Below are 22053 nucleotides of genomic sequence, written 5' to 3' on the forward strand. Positions count from 1 at the left end.
TGTCTTTTTCTATTTACACCTATTGACAAGTTGTTGAATATCCTCGATCAACTTGGCCATTTCTTGTTAGTATTCATCTTCAAATTCTATGGTGTCTCGACCTTCCCTCAATTCCACAGATGGTGTAAGTACTCCAAATACTTCCTTCCATGTCCTAAAACTATCTTGCTCAACTTCATGAGCTTTATTTTTTTAAAAATTATATGCCTTGTCCCTCAACATAAACCTTTTAACAAAATATTTAAGGGCTATAGACATATTAGTCTTCACTAAATCTAGCATAGTGTGTGCCAATGTTGTCTCTCTTATTTGTTTCTCAGTGGACAATGCCCATTTCCTCTTAGCATCCACTCTTTTGTATAATCCCATCAGATATCCAGCTCCTAGTTCCAAGGGTGTGCACCTGAACTTGATCATCATGTTAATCACTGTGCCTTCAAACTTAACTTGATCATCAATATTCAAATAATCATACTGAATATCTTTGAATCCTATTATAATTTCTTATTCTACCAGTTTTGCACATACCTAATCTATAGTCATTAGAGGGAGTCTATTCACAATTTTTTATTTTCTCATTAAAACTAAAATGCTAAAACTTAAATGAAATACATTACATCCATAAATAGTTCAACACATAACACAATGACTTGGTTATCTAGAAACACTTCAAGATGAAGGTAAAAGTGTGGTGGGAATGAAACCCACAAGTCTTCACTGTTGCAACAATAAATTTAACCTATTAGGATTACAATGTTTGATAATAAAATATGATCTACCCTATGAGGGGTCTACCCTATTAAAATCTTAAGAGACTATTACATCTCACCTTGTTAAAGGATTTTACACTCATAATGAAGGACTCTATTAGGAGGTTTACATAGGTCTGTTATGACCACTTTGTTAAGAGATTTACCCTATCTCAATTAGAAATAACTAATTTAGTACCTGACCCAAGTTAGTTTTCTCTGCAACCTAATCTTGGGTCTCCTCTTTAATGTATTTCTGATTTGATCTTATGATCTAATAATTCTGTTCAGTCCTTGATTTCTCTAATTACACTTTGTCTACTCTGACTTCTAGACATTGTCTTCACTCCTTTACATGTGCATAATGATACTTTTCCTTCTCTCTTCCTTCTTCTTCATTTACACGCACACACATACAACCTCTCTCATTATAGGGTTAGAATCCTCCTAAAATAGATATCATGTGAAGATTCTAGATCTTGATCGACAACTTATACTTCATCATCTTTTACCATTTCAATCCTATTTTCTAATTGGATCAATTGCACACCTTGGGATCATTACCTTCTGTAACAACATGTAATCAACTCCTTAGTTGGCTCTTCAAATATTGAATATCATAAAAAAGTTGGCCAAAATGGTTTATATATATTTTTGTATCATTCCAAACTTATATGTCAAAATTGAACTACTTAGTACTTGAATGCTCTAGCACTCGATCATATAAACATCTTCATTTTGTTAATCAACTTCTATATACATGTTTAGTTTACACTTAGTAACTTGTCAAGATGCTCAACTCATTCATTTGCTTAGTTGCTACTAACTACTCAACAATCACTATCCTGCTCGGTATAAGCATTGTATGCTCGATCTTAACTAGATAACTCATTCGCAGTGATCACCTTGTAATTTTGCCTAGTAAATCACTAAGTGTTTGGACACTAATTGGAAACATAGGCTTAGAGATAAACACATTCTTCTTGACTTCCTTTGAATCACAGATTTCTTTGATTTCATCTTAATCTTTGAGAATACCTCTTCATAAGTTCCAAACCTTAGCGTTGTAATATCTATAGGTCTAGAGAGTAATTCATTTGCATATGGTCTTACTATGTTCTCATCTACTTTGTATCCCATAGAAGGTAGACAAAATGTTTTTGGTTGAACTGCTTGTATGATACAGACATCATTGTCAACTAGAAAACATATATCTTCTTATGTTCCTCAACCACTTTAGCAAGGATTATCTCTCATTTGTGCATCCTGGACTACAAATATATAAAATATCCTCACATGAAAGTACAAAAGTTATTGCCTAACTCTCTAATGAGCTCATTTATTTCAATCATGACTAGTTTATCATTTGACCACTGAACCATACCTTTTCCTAGAAAGAAATTTTGCAAGTAGAAATAGAAGCATACCAAGATTTGTATATACTTGAATAATTGCTTCTTGTCTCTTTTTACCTTGTCTTTCTTCACCAACAATTGACTCCTTGGCATCTTACAAAAATCATATGATGCATCTTCATTCACCATTATGTAAGTCGTGTGAATGTCTCAACTAGGAACACTAATCAACCAACTAAATTGACAAACTCTATAACCTATTGTTATGGTTGCATATCTCACCTCTTTGTCTTCAATACTATTAACTCTTGCAGCTCATGAATCAGATTTTTATCTTGTTAGGCATGTAACCAAACTTCATTCCTAGGGTAGGTAACTCACCATTTACACTCAATCCAATTACTATGGGAATAATCTCCTTAGTAATCTTGTAGGTTTTGTCCATCCATATAAGTTCATGGAATCTTCTTAGCACATATTAAACCTATTAATGATGAAAGTTTTCTGGTATGTCAACCACATACACAAAACCTTTTGCTTCCAATTGCTTCTTCTTGATTCTCAATCTCTTGTTCACACATTATTCTCCAAACTTCTTGCTTATACCTTCCACTAAAAATTCTTTAATCTTTTAGTGGATAAACAACCAAAAATCTTCTATGAATAATACAATAAGAGGTATCAAGGATAAGACTCATGTCATATCAAATTTTGCTCACCTTTATTGGATGTACCTTGAATACTAGATGAGGCATCTCAAACACATCACTTAGAATAGGGGTATCCACTATGTTTGTCATAATTCATACTGAGCATAAAATTTGTGTCCTTATTACTATGCACAAAGATGCTTCATGTTCCATTAGTTACCATCTTCATAGATTAGTTCACTTTTTCAATTTTCAATTCACACTTTTCTCAATATAAATAACAATGTTTGCAAGTGATAGCTTCAAAAGGGTATTTCAAGATAGATATATGAAAAATGAACTAAAATTTTCCCTTATTTATTATCAAAAGTAGTCATTACACCTCTTGTAATGGTAAAAAATACTTTTCATTGGTTACTATTGTCTGTCATTATATCTTTTTCTTCCACTGGTTAAACTAAAAACCTGTGAATGCTATCATTTTATAATTTCTCACCACTTTGACAAATCATCTCACTATAATCTAGTTGTCACACTAAATCTTATTATGCATATTCATATGAGAATGCATACCTTTAGGGGATTGATAAATCATATGTTAGAATATTCAGAATAACTGATAGAGGGGGTGAATCAGCTATCCTCGGATCCAGATGTATAAAATCAACTTTTAACAACTCCAACAAACTTAATCAAACTCATGAACATCATATCGAATAAAATTGTTCATCATCATTCAACTTATTCATTCTATTTTAGCTCTCTGTTCAATAAGTTCCAACTAGCAAAATAAAATCACAATTAACAATACACTTCAAACTTAAAACAATAAGTAGCATAAACACATTAAAAACATCTACACAAATGTTTGACACTATTATTTAACATGGAAACCTAATTCAAGAAAAACCACCAAGTGACATGCTACCACATTTCACTCTACTAAAGTGAACTCTATAGGAGTCAACCCTATTAAGGGTTACAAAACACATGGTTAGGTGTAACCATGTTAAATAATTTAATCACCCTATTAGGAGTGGCCTTGTTAAAGGACTTTAAAATATTCCCTTATAATCTCACCTTGTTAAAGGATTTACAAATGACTATTAGGTCAACCTTAATCAAAAGGATCTTACTACTGCCCTAATTATTAGAAAAGTAAAAGCTAGGTTTGATCTGATAACATACAACTCACTTTGCAAATTTAGATCTCCATTCAGCTCAATTCTGGTTCATTGACTAGACTCCATCTTTCTCAACAACTTAGATCTACTTGGAAACTCTTCAAGCAATCTCCCACATCACAAACTTTGCACTTCTCCTTTGCAAGTCTATTCTCCACTTGTCTTTATAAATTCTAGTCCAACAACAACCCTCTAAAACATCACATATGCCTCTGTAAATAGGTAGCTTAGATATTTTTCTTCTTCAACATAACCATAGATCTTACGGTTATGATTAGAATCAACATATTCAATGAATCTATCTATCTTTTGTCCTTATTCCTCCTTGAAATTTCTAGAATTTTCCTCAAATCTTAGCCTTTGATTGCTTCAACTAATCTTTTCCATGCATAAAATAATCCAGCTTGTCAATCCTTATTGTCAGCACACTTTGATTATTTTGAGAATTCAAATGTATCGGCCACAAATCTTGATTCTTTCTCAAACTAGTAATTTGTTGACACTCAATCATTATTATGTTCTATTGCTCAGTCATCATTGGATCACTCGGTCATCACTAAACTATTTTTCTCAGTTTACACTATACAACTCAGTTGTTACTATCACTTAGCAATCTCTATCACTTAGCATTCTCTGTCACTTGGCCAATACTAATACTCAGGCAATGTTGTTCTTCTCAACAATGATTAAGTTCCTTAATCTTTTTCTTTAGATACTTGGTTGCTTGACAACTCTTTTAGTTCTCAACTGATCTTTCTCCCTTTCCTATTGTAATGAATAAACAACATATTATCTTGTCACGTACTAACTTATCAAGTGCTTAATGAATTTCATCACACTTCCACATCTCAACTCAACCTTTCACTAGGTCATCTCATGATCTCTTCTTTTCAAATCATCTTCATCAATCAAATGATATGTCACTCTATACTGTTAGTAAATGGCTTACCATGAAGGTTTAAAATCAATGAAAACACAACATTTTTTTCCCAATTATAGTTCCAACATGAAATGTCTCTGATTTCTCCACCCTAGGTCAAGTTTTGACTTAGTTTGATGAAGAATCCATCAGACCTAAGGTTGATGGCTCTTGATATTTTATCTTGACCTCCTCCTTGTTGCCTTATTTCTTTATCCATATATTATTCATTTCACCTCTTATAGCCTCCACATTAAGAGTTCTATTTCCTTTATTATATTTTGACCAGTTGGGTGATTAGTTATTGAACCTATAATCTCTTGCATGATGTCCAATTTTGTGATAAATGAAAGACATCATACCAATTGACCTCGAAGGGCCAGTATTGCCTCTTAGTTTTGTCATTCTACAATTGATATCCATATGTGCATAAAGTCCATATATTTAATAGGTGACATCAAACTATCACTCTCTAGAAAGCTTAATCATCGGTTTGACTAGGGACCAAGGAATCAGTAAATTTAACCTACAGCCTTTATCTTTATGACCATAGTTGTATGTATAACAGGTGACCGTTAATTCTACTTCCACTAGATCTTCTTCTTACACAAGATTTGCATTCATATGTCTTGTGAAAAAAATTCCCCCAATTACAGAAATGATCATTGAATATTTGAGGTTTAGTAGTCATCGATTTACTTACACAAGTAATAAAAGTATGACGAACTTTACCATAATTGAAACATGTAGGGTTATTTGGTATCTCACTAGTAAGAATTTCATGTACCTTCAAATCTTGTTGATTCTCCTTTCACTGTGATGATTCTCAACCTTCAAATGTGCTTTGTGAAGTGTATCAAAGACTTAATGCATCCTTTGATTTTTAGTTGTTCATCAAGATTTTGTGAACCCTTTTATACATTATTAGTCTTTAAATGATTTCTTTCCCATTCTCTAAATCCTTCTTCAACTTGTCAACTTCTTCCCTAAAGTTTGTAATTTCATTCACAATTACCAATTTTCATTAACAATATCTAGCATTTGTCTTTGAAATAGTGCTAGCTCTTTCTTTATCTTAGTGATCCCTTCCTCTTTTTCCTTTATTGCATCTTCATTGTGTTCCCTTGCATCTTCAACGTATTTCCTCACATATTGAGAAACACTTATTTATTCAATGCCTTCACACACATTTATTGCTTGTCCTTCAAGCTCTCTCTTTAGGTTTTCATATTTTCTTTCAACTTCTCATTTTTCTCTATTAGTTCTACAATGTCATCCTCAAATTCTTTAGACATGTTTCCTTAAGACAACTTCTCTATGTAATCATTTCTTTCATTTAGCTTATTAGTAAACTGTCTTCTAGTAGAAATTGGTATTCTTGGCTTCTTTTATAATTCATGTATCCTGATGACATATTTTTCAAGTTGATTTTCATACCTAAACATCTCCATACTTACTTCAGGGATCTTTTCCTATAGTGGTTAAGCTTGTCTTCTTGAGGATCTAGGCTCTTATAACAATGTTTGGTATGAAGTGGTACTGAGAGGGGGGTGAATCAGTGTAACAAGTAAACCACAAATTCAAACTAATGATCTGATAATCTCAAACTTTTCTCACAGTAGAATTCAAAACATCCTTGTTTATGTGTAACTATGATATCAATCTATCAATCCTCATTTGGAATACATCTAGGAAGGAACATTCATATGTTTATATATATGTATTCCTTACTAAATGGTGTTATTATATTTCAATTGAATGATATATTTTAGAAGTCACTATATATAAATCTATAAAAACTAATAATATATTCATTTTTACTTCTTGAGACACTAATTTGTTAAAGAGATGGTCATTTCTTAAGTCAACATCTTTATACGGATCTATTATATATTCTCATAACATGAATAAAAGTAAAAATGCTAAGTAGATTTATCCATTGTTGAACAAATAGAATTTAAATTTTTATAGTTTTCTAGAAAATACTAGAAAAAATGAAGTTATCTCAGAAGGTAAAGTTGTGAAGGTTACTTGTAAAATAGTGAATGATGTTTCCAATAATAGAGTAGAATTGAAAGCCCTAAGATTTGTTCTTGAGGGTGCTTTCAAAATTATCAATAAGGACATTTTAATAAAAGGTGATTCAATGTTGGTGATAATATAATTTATAATAGGTCAACACCTAATTGGGGTTTTGAATTATCTTTTGGAAAATACTTTGGTCTAGTTTTAATGTTTTGCCACTTTTGAGATTTTGCATTGTTACATGGAGGCTAATACCCTTGTAGATCAGGTGGTCAACATGGCCATTAATGATCTAATATATATTATCAATGATTTATTGAGTGCAACCTCTTGATTCCCATAATTAATTGAGATCTTTAGTTATGCATTTCTTAGGTCTATATTTTATTATTGGCCCAGTGGTTTTTAGTTTTATTAAAAGTTTGTTATGTCATGATTAATTAATTTTTGGGAGATATCATTTCCTATAAATTCTTTGAGGATATTCAATTCATTGTAGTGGCTCCATTATTTAATTAACTAGCCTCAAATTACTTGGAGTTTATACATTCTTCACATCTATTTGCCACTCTAGGAGTTTATTTGATTTGGACATTATGTTTTAATGTGATGTGAACTAGTTCTTCATGCTAACCACATATTATTATTAGTATGGGCTTTTACATAGGTCTAACATTTGTATTGCATGTCTACAAGAAATTATACTATTATGGATAGTGGGCACTTTTTATTTTTATTAATTATATGTTACATGTTGTACTCAATTCATTACTTGATCATCTATTTCATGTCGGCCTTTAAGTTGGGTGTTTTATTATGATAATCTATATGTAAATGGGCCTTGGAATATTGTTTCTAATTTTTAAATTAATCATACCTTCTAGATCGGTCAATGATATTAATTATCTATTAATGTGTCTACTTTGGTGAATCAATCTCATATTTTTAAGGTGCTCTATTACTGTCTATTTTTATTATTGCCATTTATTCCTATTCCAATGGACCTTCAAATTAACCTCCCTATCTACTTTTTTGAGTTCCATTATCCTAGCCCTTGTAATTATAAAAATATTGGGTAGAGTATTTGACATGCATTTTTCTCATATTGAAAATGCTACTAGGTTTATAATTGGCAAGGAATGTTGAGAAATAATCACATGGATCTTTATACAAAAGTGTTTTCTCACTTCTTAGCCATATGAAAAAATGTACTTTTAGATTTCTAGATGGTTAGGGTAATTGTAAATGCATATATTCAACCATATCTATTTTATTAATTTTCTCTTTGATCATGCATTCTGTTATTATTATTTTGATCAACAAGAGGCCTAAGTCAATAGATGATAGATTAATAATAACAAAAATACTTAAATTCAGAGTTTCAATCAAGTCCATCAAAACTATGAAGAGACCTAGAAGTATTGTACGTCTACTACCAAAAAGAACCAAAGCTTAATCCATGTATAGGTAAAAGAGTATAATATATCCCAAAAAAGATGCTAAGAAAGCTTCATTGCAATATCAATCATCGAACGTTATAGCTTATCTAAATCTCACCCAAGGAAAAAAGTAGTATCTATACAACCAAAGAATAGTAACATCTATGGATCTATTTATGATCAGTACATGCAAAATGGTTTCTTATCACAAAAAATGTTCCTCTCTATTTTAAATATGTTAAATATCTAATTGATGGTGTTTTTTATCTAACTTATTTTATCATAACTATTATTCTCAATTATTGCTCTTTATTAATGTAGGTATCATATGCAATGTGTTTAACAATACAATGTTGTATTTTCATATTTTATTGGATTATGTAAATGCATTCACTTGTTGGATTCCCTTGATCAATTATCAAGGATATACTAGCTTTTTAGTCATCATGTACTTTAGTAAAACATACACCAACTAGTTGCTCCACTTTAGCACGTCCCTCCAAAGATTTGCAAAAATGATTAGGAGATCAAATCTCCTTAATGAAACATTAGTTTAACGCGAGTTTCTATTATGTAAATTATGTTGTTTTTATCATGTTCAATTGTGATTATGTAAAAGAGTTTCTTAATGCATCCATCATTGGTTTAATGTCTCTATTAATTTTGGGTGGTATCCCTATCACAAGGTATCAATATTGACATCTTGTTCAAATTCGTGATCATTCCATTTTACCAAAACACTGAATTTATATGTCTTACAATATAATAGATTTAATGGCTTATACCATTTTGATAAATTTTTTTAAAAAATCATAAAGCACTTCAAGAAATAAAAGATGCCATCTTTATTTATCTTATTGATATTATAGAAGAAGATCTAAATAAAATATTATTAATAGATTAAATACAAGCTATTATAAAACATAGAATTATTTTATTAATTTTCTTCAATTTTTATATATTAGAGTTGACTCATAAGGTGACATATAAGTTACTACAATGATTGGTTTCAAACATTTGAAGCCAAAAAATCTAACGAGAAACTAGATTAAATTTAGAGTCAATCTATATGTGAAGTAAGATAAATTAAGAGTAAGTGTATTAAGAAATAATAATATCAAAGTAATGGTAAAATAATAATGTGAAAAGGCAATTATTTATTTATTTTCATTTTGTTTTGCATATAAGATACATGATTATGCATTATAAAGTAAGTAAAAAGCAACATTAATTAAGATATTGATCTGGATGATGATTTTTCATTTGTTCATGATTTTTTAGAGTTACTTAGGTCAATACTAACTGATAAGTTTATATTTATCTTAATAGAATATTGGTATTTTTTTTTTTAGTTTTTTTATATTGGTAGTTCATACTCATAATAGGGAAAATATTTTGACTACAGAAATATAGTTATATTTATGTGATTTATTTGTTATTAGGAAATTATATAAGATGTTAGAAAACAAATGATAATATATAAACTTTTTGTAGATTTGAAAGAGTTGTAACACTACGATCTCTACAACAATGAGTTAAATAAATGTAAACAAAAATTGTAGGGTTGTTTTGGAGATTAAGTTAATGTCTGAACCATAATCTACATAAGAATGAAACTAGATTGCATAGGGTTATCGCGAAGTTAGTTCTAATATAATTCCCACGATCAAATTGTTCAATAAATAATGTAATAACTTAAAATGTATTGTAATATTCCTCTTAAAATATGTTCATGTTCATCATTAAATAATTAATAGGTGAAGAGAAAAAGATGTAACAACTACATATAATATATATTGGTCATCAAGTGTGTTATAGATTAAATTATATTTTATCCATATTGTGAAGAAAATAATTAATAAATGGTGAGGATACCCAATAGGAAAATATATTAATATAAGTGTAATTAACAAGTTATATAAATGTAAATATAAGTACTTAATAATCACCTCATCATAGGCGTGTAATATAATATCATTAACATATTACAATATAGAATGCATGTTTAATAATAATAAAGCATTTTATGAATAATTGTGTTATAACCACCAAGAAGTTAATTGCATGATCTACTTGGTTCAAATATGATAGTGGAAAAGTTGTGTAATATAGTGTGTGCAAGAGGAAGACTTCATATATAGTGAAAGGTTAAAATTTTGAGAATGAAATGGTACAAATACAAAAGGTAATATAGTGCAAATAAATTACAAGTTCAATCATGAAAACAAAGAAGATCAAAGGGAGATGTGAAAAAAAAAAACTTATATTGAAAGACGTATATTCATTTCTACCATCCATTTTCATAATGAGAAATGTAAAAATAAAAAAGAGAAAGGTGCAAAAATAATCAATGAAAAGGAATTGATGATGGCATTGGTAGCATGTCATTAAATGTTACTTTTTATCAATAACCAACAATTTTAAGTATAAACTTTATTAAATTGTACTTTCAATATCGAAAAATAAAAGAAGTAAAATTTGTAGAATACATCAAAGATAAAAATGAATAAAGGGATGGTCAACTTGAATAAAGTCAATTTGTAGAATACATCAAAGATAAAAATGAATAAAAGGATGGTCAACTTGAATAAACTAATTGTTGTTATAATTATATAACAAGTCATCATATTTTCATTTCTCAACCATAAAATCTCCAAAACTACCATATTATTCAAGTATTGTGGACCCAAATCATCATGTAGCTATGTTAAGTGATATGATAGTTTTTATATGAATAGGACATCTCTTCTATGCGCTACTATTTTATTAATTTTTTAACCATAGTACTTATTTTATCTTTGTTTTTATTTTTTATTCTTTTTTGGGTTTAGGTGGAAAACTCTTGATTTTTAAAGTTGTATATTTTTACATTTTGTACATGCTTTAAACATTATACAACACATTAAATTATGGAATATGTTTTCAACTATCTTTCGCTTTCCAAGAGGCAATATAATTGTTTGAAATGGGAAGAGGAACTTGGGGTTCCATAAAAGTATAGATACAAAGTGGAGAATGCAATATATAGCTTGCAAGAATGGGATAGATAATTGAATGTGTTGAGTTTGTCCATAAGTATATAGGTGCTAATCAATTGGAGGAAAATGAGGAATGGATGAATTGTGTTGTATTGTATTCTTTTTTTGAAGATAATACATAGTTTACTTCCCTTTTGGAAAATTTCTTTTATTTGTGTTTGGCTCATAAAAATATGACAATTAAAATTAACATTTTCTCACCAAATATATTATTTCTAATACATTTAACAACTAAATTGTTAAAAATCTAAACACAGCATGAAGTATTGACTTTTTATATTTTTCTATAGATTGTAGATATATTTTCTCATAAAATTTAAAAATCATTTTGAATTTTTTTAAACAAGTTTTCATATATTTTTATTTTTAAGGTTAATGGTATTTTTAAAAAGTGTCTTTTATTCTATATAGTTCTACTTTAATAGTAGAAAGGGTATAATTATAATTTGTTATACATAGATGTGCAACAAAAATGTGTATTAGGGCACATATATTTCTCATATTTTTTATTGCATAACTTTTTTTTAGACTTTTAGAAGTGTGATTAATTATTTGATTTAATCATAGGTACATTTGATATTACATCCCTTTTTTTTGTTTCTACATTAATTTCTTCATTTTTATTGAAACCAAAACTTTAAGGCATCAAAAAATATATATTTTTTAATATTTTTTATTTCCCTTCTTTTTCATGTGTGTGAAACAAAATTGTAACTTAACTGAATAATCAAATAAATAATTTAAAATCGAACTTTTTAGAAATATTATAATTAGGGTTGTATGCTTACAAAATGTGATTTCTCAATCACTTAATTTGACCCTACACGAAGTGAGTAGAACATGGTTTATTGTTATGATTTTGATTGGCGAAGATGAAACTTCATTGTGAAACTATGAGGTAAAAGTAGACATGTTTATATTCATAGGGTTTAATCTAACTCTCTTTAATTAAAATCTTTTATATAACCTCTCAAAGGCTTAAATTGTTGAATTTCTAAAAATATATTGTTTGTAGAAAAAAAGTTAATGATCTTAAAAGTAGGACACAATTGATATATAAAAGGTTTGTAAAATACCATGCAATGTACTACTCTCATATTTAATAGTTGAAATATTATTTTTTCATACACTTAATTTACTAATCACAGATATCCAATTTTTTTATTCAAGAATAAAATATTAATTTCAAATTTAGATACAAGATTCATTTGTTCATATTGTATGAATTTACTATTTTCATCCCAAGAGGTGGCTAAAATGAAATGATTGGTTTCATTAAAAACTTTCCATCATAAATGAACTTTGCACATTGGTGTAATATGAAAATGATAACTATTAATGTTGTATCCATGATGACCAAAGATGGGGCTAGATCTATCAAAATTTGAAATTTATATGGAAACTAAAGGCTCCTCTCTTTGTCCATATTAAATGCTAAGACAATCATGCAACCATTAATAGAAAATGTTTGTGATTTGGTACAATACTTTAACAAATCTACATATTGATCTTATCAAAGATGAATTATTTATAAACAAAATTATATAGATATTTAAATATAATCTAGGATGTACCATATTACTTTAAAGTGCCAACACGATATATCACCCACTATAAAAGAACCTATCTTGTAGAAGATAAATCATTTATAAACTATTTTATATAAATATTTCAACATAATCTAGGATGGGTGATATGACTTTAAAGTGCCAAGACTATATATATCACCCAATATAAAAGGACCCATATATATTAATAATTATTTTGTGGTGATAAGATATAATATAGACTTAAAAGAAAATGTCATAGTTTACTCATCCATAATTCTAACGAACTCCTCATAAGATAATAATATTATTCATCACACATTCTTTAATTTGCTTTTCTATCTTTCAAAATGAATTTTCATATAAATATGATATTTTTGAAGAAATCATTATGTAATTATTCTAAAATGTAAAATCAATAAGCATATTTTATTTTTTCAAAATAAATTAACTTTTGCAAAACAATTATTTTATCATATTTTATTCTCTCCAAATAAATTTACTTTAATAAAAAATTATCATATTTTATTTTTTAAATGGAAAAATTTATATATTATCACTATCTTTTTACTTCCTCTGAAGCTAGGTATTTATATGGACAATACTTGTCCTTTATGGCAAGAGATGCATTGGGCTTAAAATCCTCTTGTTGGAACAAAGAGTACCACCCTTATTTTTCAAAATATTTTCTATTGATATTTACAACATGATGAAGAAGACAAAATATCATATGAGCCATATTTGAAGACGTCTCTAAAAATGTAGAATGATAATGAAATTTGATGTTATCTCAAATTACTTGAAATAATTTATCAATGAGTCATTATCTTCTTCTTTTTTTTATTAAAGCAACCAAAATGAGGGGTTTCTCCCTTAAGTACAAGAATCAAAAGTGGCTAAACCACAAAGTAGAATCTACATCACATACACAAAAAAGAATATAACATCAATTTATCAACACTCCAGCAAAATAACATCATTTCCCCTCCCCTAAATATCAAAAATCTCTCCCAAGAGCTAATGGAAGACAAATTTGACAAAATCCCATCCAACTTCCTAACCCCATCCAAATAGTAAAACATTGATTAAAAATAGTTCAAAATGCACATTAGTCTTAGAAGAGTTCAACATAAACTAGTAGTTCGAGGGCCAATCATAATGATATTTGTCCAGTAACTAAACTATAAAAAGTGCCACATGGGGAAAAGTATTTAAAGAGATCCTTAGGAATCCACCAAAATCTACTAAAATTAATAGAGAAAATCCAAAAACTAAACAAGGCCTGAAACCCAAGAGCACCACACCACAAAATGCCTTGCACAAAAATGGGCCACTACATTGTCAATTGTTCTTCCTACTCTCATTTAGCTTCAACAAAATTATATGTGTCCAATCATCTCTAAGGAGTTTTAACCCCTTGGTGGCATCCCCACCAATATCCTCATTTTTCTGTTTGTCTTGCTACAAAGGAACAAGGTGTCAATCGAAGAGTGCATGTTTATTATAGCAATATGGGCCATCCTAGAGAAAATGCTATCCATAATATCCAACTCCTTGATTTTACTAATTTCCTTCTCATTAGCAACACAACCCCCACAACAACCATTTTCAACCTTCTTCTCACCAACCTCCTTATTACCCTTACCACCAAAAGAAACATATTTACTTACCTCCAAAGCATGAGGCAAGGAGGTAGCAATCATGGGAGAAGTATTATTATACTTGAAATGATAGCAGATCGCAAACCCAAAAGTTGGTGCATCATCAACCTGCATGCAAAGTGAGATCAATTTGAGGTTTTTTCTTTAGTCCCACCCCCTTTACCCGAACCCAATAGCAGTTATATCTCCTCGATTGCACCTAAGCATCGAGTGCTTATCTCCTTACCCTCGTCTGCTCTCCTCCCACTACTAGAATTATGCTCTCCCACTGCTAGGTGATAATATAATTGGTTCAGTAAGCAGGTTCGTTCAAGAGATTGTTTCAACCCTCATTCATCTCGGGTCACATTCTAGATTTTGAAGTGCCGCCCCTAATGAACTATCTATAATTGATACAGAACATGGACTCAACTCTCTCTCTCTCTCTCTCTCTCTCTCAAGAGTCTCACCAACCTCTATTTCTAACTCCAAGATACAAACTCTCTCTCGCTCTCTCTCTCTCTCTCAAGAGTCTCACCAACCTCTATTTCTAACTCCAGGATACAAACTTTACGCTCATATTATAGGTTTCTTCAAGCTCTTCAACTTAGAGGTGCACACATGAGCTTTTTAATTCCTTCTGTTTTGAGGAGAATCAAAAGCATGAAAATAACATGGGTTATAGTGAGGGGTTTTGGCATTTTTAAGGACCTCTTCCCAAGATGGTGTGTAGTAGAATCCTGGGAGGGGATGAAGAGGCACCTTGAACCGAGATGGTTTTTTCATGATACAAAGCCCGATGGAAGTTATATAAGAAAACCAAAAGGCTATGATGAAAAATAAAAAATATTTTGCCTTGCTTCTTACATTCCCTTACATCTTTAATTAGTGAACTCTAAAGAGGAAGAAGATAAAATAGAAAAGAGATTAAATCATGGTGGAAGAAGTGATTTAGTAGGGGAAAGCGATAATAGTAATAAACACCAAAATACCCTTCCAAAAATTGAAATGTTTCATACACCTTGTGCTAAGGTTTCAAGAGCTCGTCCCTATCAAAACCACAACATAGATTAACAAGTTCCTCCCCCTTCGAGAACAAGTGGTTAAAGTTGGTTTGTCAGTGATTCTAGTAGACTTTTTCCATTTATGCCATTCCATAGATAATCCAATGGTCTAGGCAATAACTTCCCCATTGACTTCAAACATAATATCGCCCACGGTCACCTTTCTTTCATTTCAACTACTCACAAATTAAAACGAAAAACCTCTTGAAAAGAGATATGACAATAACTCACCATTACCATCTTTTTTCTAAGGATATCTTCTTTCATACCAACTATTCACAAAATTATTATTTTTCAAAGGTATGACAATAACTCATAAGTTAACATTGGATTGTTTGTTATTTAACTAGTCAAACAATTATCTTTAGTGGCTAAAAGATAGTCAAATTTAATATTAGATAAGGAGAACGCCGTGTATTAGGAAGAAGAGTGAGGGCAAGGACAAGAGGTATAAGAAAAAAATGATGTTAATTGGGTATTAACAAATTCGCATAGGTTGCAATTAAGGAAGAAATTTGAGTTGGATGAGAATTGTGGTTGATTGGACTTGAGAAGAGCTCAACTAGAAGAATTTTTAAAATATGAGGATAAGATCTTCATTAGAAGAGTTGGATGTTTAACTATTTGACCAAGTTTGATAAACACTTGTACCCTATATGAAATCGCAAGTAAACTAGCAACTATGTTCGCTAAAGTAAAGAGGATTATAATCCTCATAAAATTTAACAAAAGCCTACTTAAGATATATACAGCTATTTATCTATATATGTTTTATTATGATAGCTTTTTGGAGATCAACAACATGAACAAAGGACTCTTCCTTATTAAGGTAAATGATGTAATCTAGGTTTACAATAATTGGAACCTCAATGCAATCTATGGATATAGATGGGATGACTCAAACAATTCTTAATAAGAAAATGGTAGATCATTGATGTTGTTAACAAGGAACTCTAATATATGATTAATAAAAAGGATCAAGATAATTAACGTACACAAATTTTACATCTAATTGGAATAAAAATATTGATCAAATTTAGAAAATAGAAAGTAGGTTAACCCTAGGATAAAGCACTACGTTTGTTTGAGAAACAATGCAGGTTCAACCAAATGTGGGTAAATTGAGACTTGTTGACCTCAATACAAATGGTAAATAGAAATTGGATCGAAATAAAAGTTGATATTAATAAGTAAAGGGGATTTCGATGTGGTCATATTAATGCATTGCATCTGTAGTTGATAATTAATCTTTAATGTAGATTGTGACTTTAATCTACAACTTTAGAATTTATATAACCTACACTGCATACACTATCAAGAATCCATTAGTACGTGTAAGTCTCTCTTAAATAAGTTACATACCTGCCCTAGTCTTCCTACCATGATTTGGTCCTTGTGTCATGGTTCTTTTAGTTTGCACTCTGGTACCAATTGTGACCTAAAGAGAATCACGTCTTACAACTTTTGACTAAATCACACCTTCTAGCTTGAGGATTTTTTATCAACTCATCCATCTTAAGAGTGAATGCAGTGAAGAAGAAAGTATCTTATAAATCTTCATCTACCCTATTATATTTTCATTTCTTTAAACATATATTAAATGAACTTCATAACTCTTACAAGAAAACTCCACCAGCATAAGCTTAAATAATTTTGAGAAATCAATAAAAAGACATTTGGATCGAAACTAAGAAACCAAATTCAAAATATGTGAGAGACTGAATATATATAGTACAAAATAATGGTTTCGATAAATCCACCAAATATACAAACCTATACAATTTTATAAGTCATCAAAATCAATTTCACTAGAAACCAAATTCAAAATATGTGAGAGAACGAATATATATAGTACAAAAGAATGATTTCAATAAATCCACCAAATATACAAACCTGTACAATTTTATAAGTCATCAAAATCAATTCACTATGGATGGAACCACCTACGACTTCAACAAATAGATGAGTTGCTGTAAAATAAATCTTAGTGTACACAATCTTCCGAACATTCCAGCATGCATATCTCAAAACATTATTTTGATTATAGATCACATGATATGATCTAAAATATTATTTAAGAAAAGAAGCAGGGATGCTCAAACTCAAAAATATTATTTAAGAAAAGAAGCAGGGACGCTCAAACCCAAAACCAAAGCGGCAACATTGGACACAGCTCTTTTGGGTGTAGGGACAGAGTTTTAACGGCACAAATCCCAATTAAATGCAGTGGCAACAAGTTTGATCGGTTACTGCATTTTAGTAAGCAGGGCAGTTGGCCATAACCCTGCAGCCCTCGCTTCCCCATTGTTGCTATTTAAGAAGAGCAGTTGTTAATTCAATTTAGCTTTGTATAAACGTGGTAATCTATTTGTTCAACCCCAACTTGTTAACAGTCACAACATTAGTAGATTTCTGACCTGGCCAACGAACAACAATTGACTTATGGTCTGGTTCGATCTCAATTTCTGACGGCCGGGGATCAGAACAGCTACTACATCCAACGATCCATCTTTGCATTGAGTAGATGTTGAGCTCAGCAAAGGAACCTATCAATTGTATAGCATAAGGAAGATTAGCTGATCCCACCACCATACATGAAGGGATCTCCACTTCTCAAAACATAGAAACATTGTAGATAGATAGATAGATAAAATTTTAACGTCCACGAGGTCAAAAATAGCCTATGGGACAGCAAGACAACTCAAGCAGACTTAAGTAGCGCTGTTCGCCTCTTGTGTAGACTAATGATGAGCCCCCCCAATTGCTCAATGTACTCTTCGTTGAACAGGTTATGCCAAGAACTGTCACATATAGTATCCGCAAACTTATCCCTGCTATCCTTGTAGGCCTCACATTCTAGAATAAAGTGCTGTTCAGTTTCCACTTTCCCAGAATTGCAAAATCTGCAAATTCTCTCTTCCCAAGCTTCCTTTGGCCTCTTCCAACGCCCGGTCTCACAACGAAGTTGGTGAGAGTTGGTTCTCAGCTGAGCAATAAGAATTTTAGCTCTCCAAGAAATGTTGGCTCCTATGTACACTTTTTCGAGTTGATCACAAGTGGGGTTGAACTCATTTATATAATATAGTTTCTTCCTCCCAATCTCGCTTCCCCAATTTCTCTTGTAGAATTTCTCCATAACAAAAACCTTTATTTCTTTATTATTTGTGGGGCACATATTGAAATGAATATTCCATTTACTCATCCACTTGATGTTTTGTTGCATGCATGTATGTCGTATTATAAAGCTTATCCACCAACAATGAGTTCTATGTTCTCCCAGACTGGATATGATCAATACCATGGTTTTCCAAGTACCACGCAACCTTGTTTCTATCTTGGATATTATGTACCAGAGTGAACACCCCAAAGTTGCCCATCTCCAAATGTTGAATTTACCTATTTTTCAATTTTCTAGTTTTTAATAGCATTTACATATCAATCGACTCTCTGAACCCAATCACATACGTATCCACGAGTCACACCCTGTATCCACTACTCACACTTTATAGCCACCACTTCCTTTTTTTTTTTTTTAAACGAAAGGTAAATAGTCTATATATATATATAATAAGATGATTACATCATAAAAGAGGTCTAGAAGACCAATGACACAGAAAACAAGAGAACTGGAATGAAGCATGTAAAACTTTAACTTAAAACTTAACAAAAGCCACCTAAATAAAATGGAGAACAGCATTAAACTGCATAGTAGCAATGATTCACAAACCCACCCAACTAAGACAAAACACAAACCAAGACTCCAAACCAAAAAAGTGACAGAATCTGACACCTCTCAAACAACCCAGGTATAGCATTCCTACTATTATTAGTTCTCGATAGCATAGTATATATATATATATATCAATTCAGTTATTGGCTAAATTCCAAACTAAAACGTAAATACTACCAAGAAAAGACTCCCAGTTTTGAAAGAAAAACAAAGTGTCCCCTTGATAAAACTTAAGTTTCACTTTAGAATTTAACCTTAACCATTCAACTCACTCTCTCAGTCCAACATATACATATCTACTAGTCACAAACTATATCCACCGTCTTATATGTACTTTTATTTTATAATTTTTAATAACATTTATATATACCAACTCACTCTTTATTCATCATATCATATCTATTAGCCACAACTCTATATTCACCATTTTATGTACTTTTAGTTTGTAATTTTGAATAGCATTTATACAAATCAACTCACTCTCTCGACTCGTCATATGCATATGGAGTCGCACTCTATATCTACAGCCTTAATATACTTTTGTACACAAATTCTTAGGCCTGCGTAGAAGGGCTTTTATCTCCAGGGCTTCTTCGATGGAGCCCAATCAAGGATTCTGACTTGATCTCTAGCACGTAAGGCCATGGGATTGCCCCTGCCTACAATTTAGTTTTTATGTTTCCTCTTTGCAAGCACAAGCACTCCTTCTTCATTGTTAAAAACACAATGAATCCTGACCCAGATCCATTATTTCTTATTTTATTTTTTAATTTTTTTTCCAGGTGTTAATGGTAATCTTCAATTATCCTAAGTACTTTGGAACAAATTTTAAGTGGTAAGTTATATTAAAGGAGAACAATCTTGCAGATTGAAATATAGTATCCACTCCTATATGTAAATTTTGCTTTATCTAAGCCTCAGTTTGGGTCTGCCTCTTTAGAAATAATATAGCAAAATTCCTCGGAGAGGAATAAAAAGAGAAGCGCAAAGAAAAGTCCATGTCTGAGAAACCCGATTTTCACTTATCATTGAACAGAGTCCACAGTTATTGCAATAACAATATCAACAATTACTTGAGATTTGAGAAGCATAATATTTTATGATAATATATAGTTTAAATTAAAAATCGGAAGCAAGTATGAAAGACAATCCCAAGAGCTATTAACGGATGAAATTCAACTTTTGACATCATACGTCGTCTAATTGTGGGGACATTTTTACTCGTTTTTACAGAGCTTTCAAAAATTAACATGAGGTTTTCACAATCAATATGTCATTGATAAGATAGTTTCTGGACTTCTTAAAATAATAATAAGCTATTAACTCTGATCTTCTCTAATTTTCCCCATAAATATGAATGATTCGAGGCTCTGCTCTAAAATTTCTGAAGACTGAACATTCAATGATAAATGAATTGAAAAAATATATTGATCCACAGATGTGGGTAAATGAGAAAAAAGTATTGTCATTAAAAAAGATATACAGCAGTTACGAGTGGTTGACCACATATCCAGGGACTTTCGGTATGAAAAAGAAAGAGCTGTCAGAGCAGCAAGGGTAAGGGCAGTAATGATACTGAACAATACATACTTGTTACCGGGATATTCTACTTTTTTTCCAGAGGAGGAAAAGACAACAAGCGCGACCTTTGCATCACATAAAACAGCTAACTCACGAGCCTTCTTCAACAATCCTTTGCTTCTCTTGTTAAAAGTGACCTGCCTGCTTGCTGTACTCTCTATTCTCTTCATCTCTCGTTTCCCTCTACCCATCTACCAACAAATCACCATCTCTTTATTAGAAAAACCTTATGCACTTTTTTTTTTCAAGTATTGCCAAATATACCCATTTTCTTTTAGTTCCTTCAAAACACAGAAATGGTTGAATTAAAACCTAAACTTTAGCTTAGATCAGGTCAAGAATATTATTGACAGTATCTGGCTTGAAAACATCACTGTAAAACAAAGAAGTCGTCAATGTTTCAGATAAAACAAGAAAAGAAAAAACTTGAACCGAAAAAAAACCCAAATTTCTACCTTAGACTTGTAGCTCCTGGAGAATCTACTACTGCTTTAATACTCTTCCACCTGCACTGAAGAAACTATTACTCAATCTTCGTGTTTCCAAGGCCAAGAATTTCAAAAAATCTATCAAACACGCAACTAAAAGACTCCACAAACCTTTTCTCTTTGTTCCCCAGTGGCAGAAAATTGTATGAAAACCCACTTGAATCCTGATTTATAAATTTGATGAAGCAGAGTCATATAACTGGAAAACCTTGAGATTATGTAGGTCCAAACTTGGGTAAAGTGAAAATGAAGGCAGAGGGCCAATGTGACAACGTTATGAATGTGGGAAGAACGGTACTATTTACTATTCACGCTTCATCACATTAGCGTCAGTTCAAAACATAACAGTTAGGTGGGTATCAAATGCAAATGTTACTTGTCCAGATAAAGTCACTACATCTTCCTTTTTGGCTGTCTGCTCTATAATTGTACTAGTCTGCATCATAAACTGCAGCGCTCCTTTAATTGGGAGAAGTAATTATAGTATTGTTTATACAAAAGCATGGTTAAATCGTGCTAGGTTGTGAAATATCGTGAGTAAACACCAACAATAGTTAGTGGTGCCTTTTCTTCTTGTATAGGATATGGCAGATTTTTTATTTTGGAATAGACACCCATTAATAGGATGTCTTTTACTAGGTTGT

The 22053-nt window shown here is 31.0% G+C and overlaps 1 protein-coding gene across 2 annotated transcripts in view; it reads right to left on the reverse strand.

Annotated features, from left to right (window-relative positions):
- LOC149547611 (MADS-box transcription factor 55-like) overlaps nucleotides 1-21706 on the reverse strand; it is a 102401-nt gene extending 80695 nt beyond the window's left edge. The window contains exons 1-3 of one of the 2 annotated variants that reach the window (XM_089794767.1): nucleotides 21521-21706; nucleotides 21377-21427; nucleotides 20931-21112 (exon numbers count right to left, since the gene is read on the reverse strand). In XM_089794767.1, coding sequence (XP_089650893.1) covers nucleotides 20931-21112 — 182 coding nt within the window. In that variant the 5' untranslated portion in view covers nucleotides 21377-21427; nucleotides 21521-21706. Of the gene's footprint in view, nucleotides 1-20930; nucleotides 21203-21376; nucleotides 21428-21520 lie in introns of both variants that reach the window. The other variant, XM_089794768.1, reaches the window with a different exon arrangement.
- Between the last annotated feature and the right edge of the window lie 347 nt (nucleotides 21707-22053).

This window comes from Cupressus sempervirens, chromosome 7, assembly GCF_028749045.1.
Source record: "Cupressus sempervirens isolate cs-2001-9-10 chromosome 7, ASM2874904v1, whole genome shotgun sequence".
Taxonomy (NCBI): domain Eukaryota; kingdom Viridiplantae; phylum Streptophyta; class Pinopsida; order Cupressales; family Cupressaceae; genus Cupressus; species Cupressus sempervirens.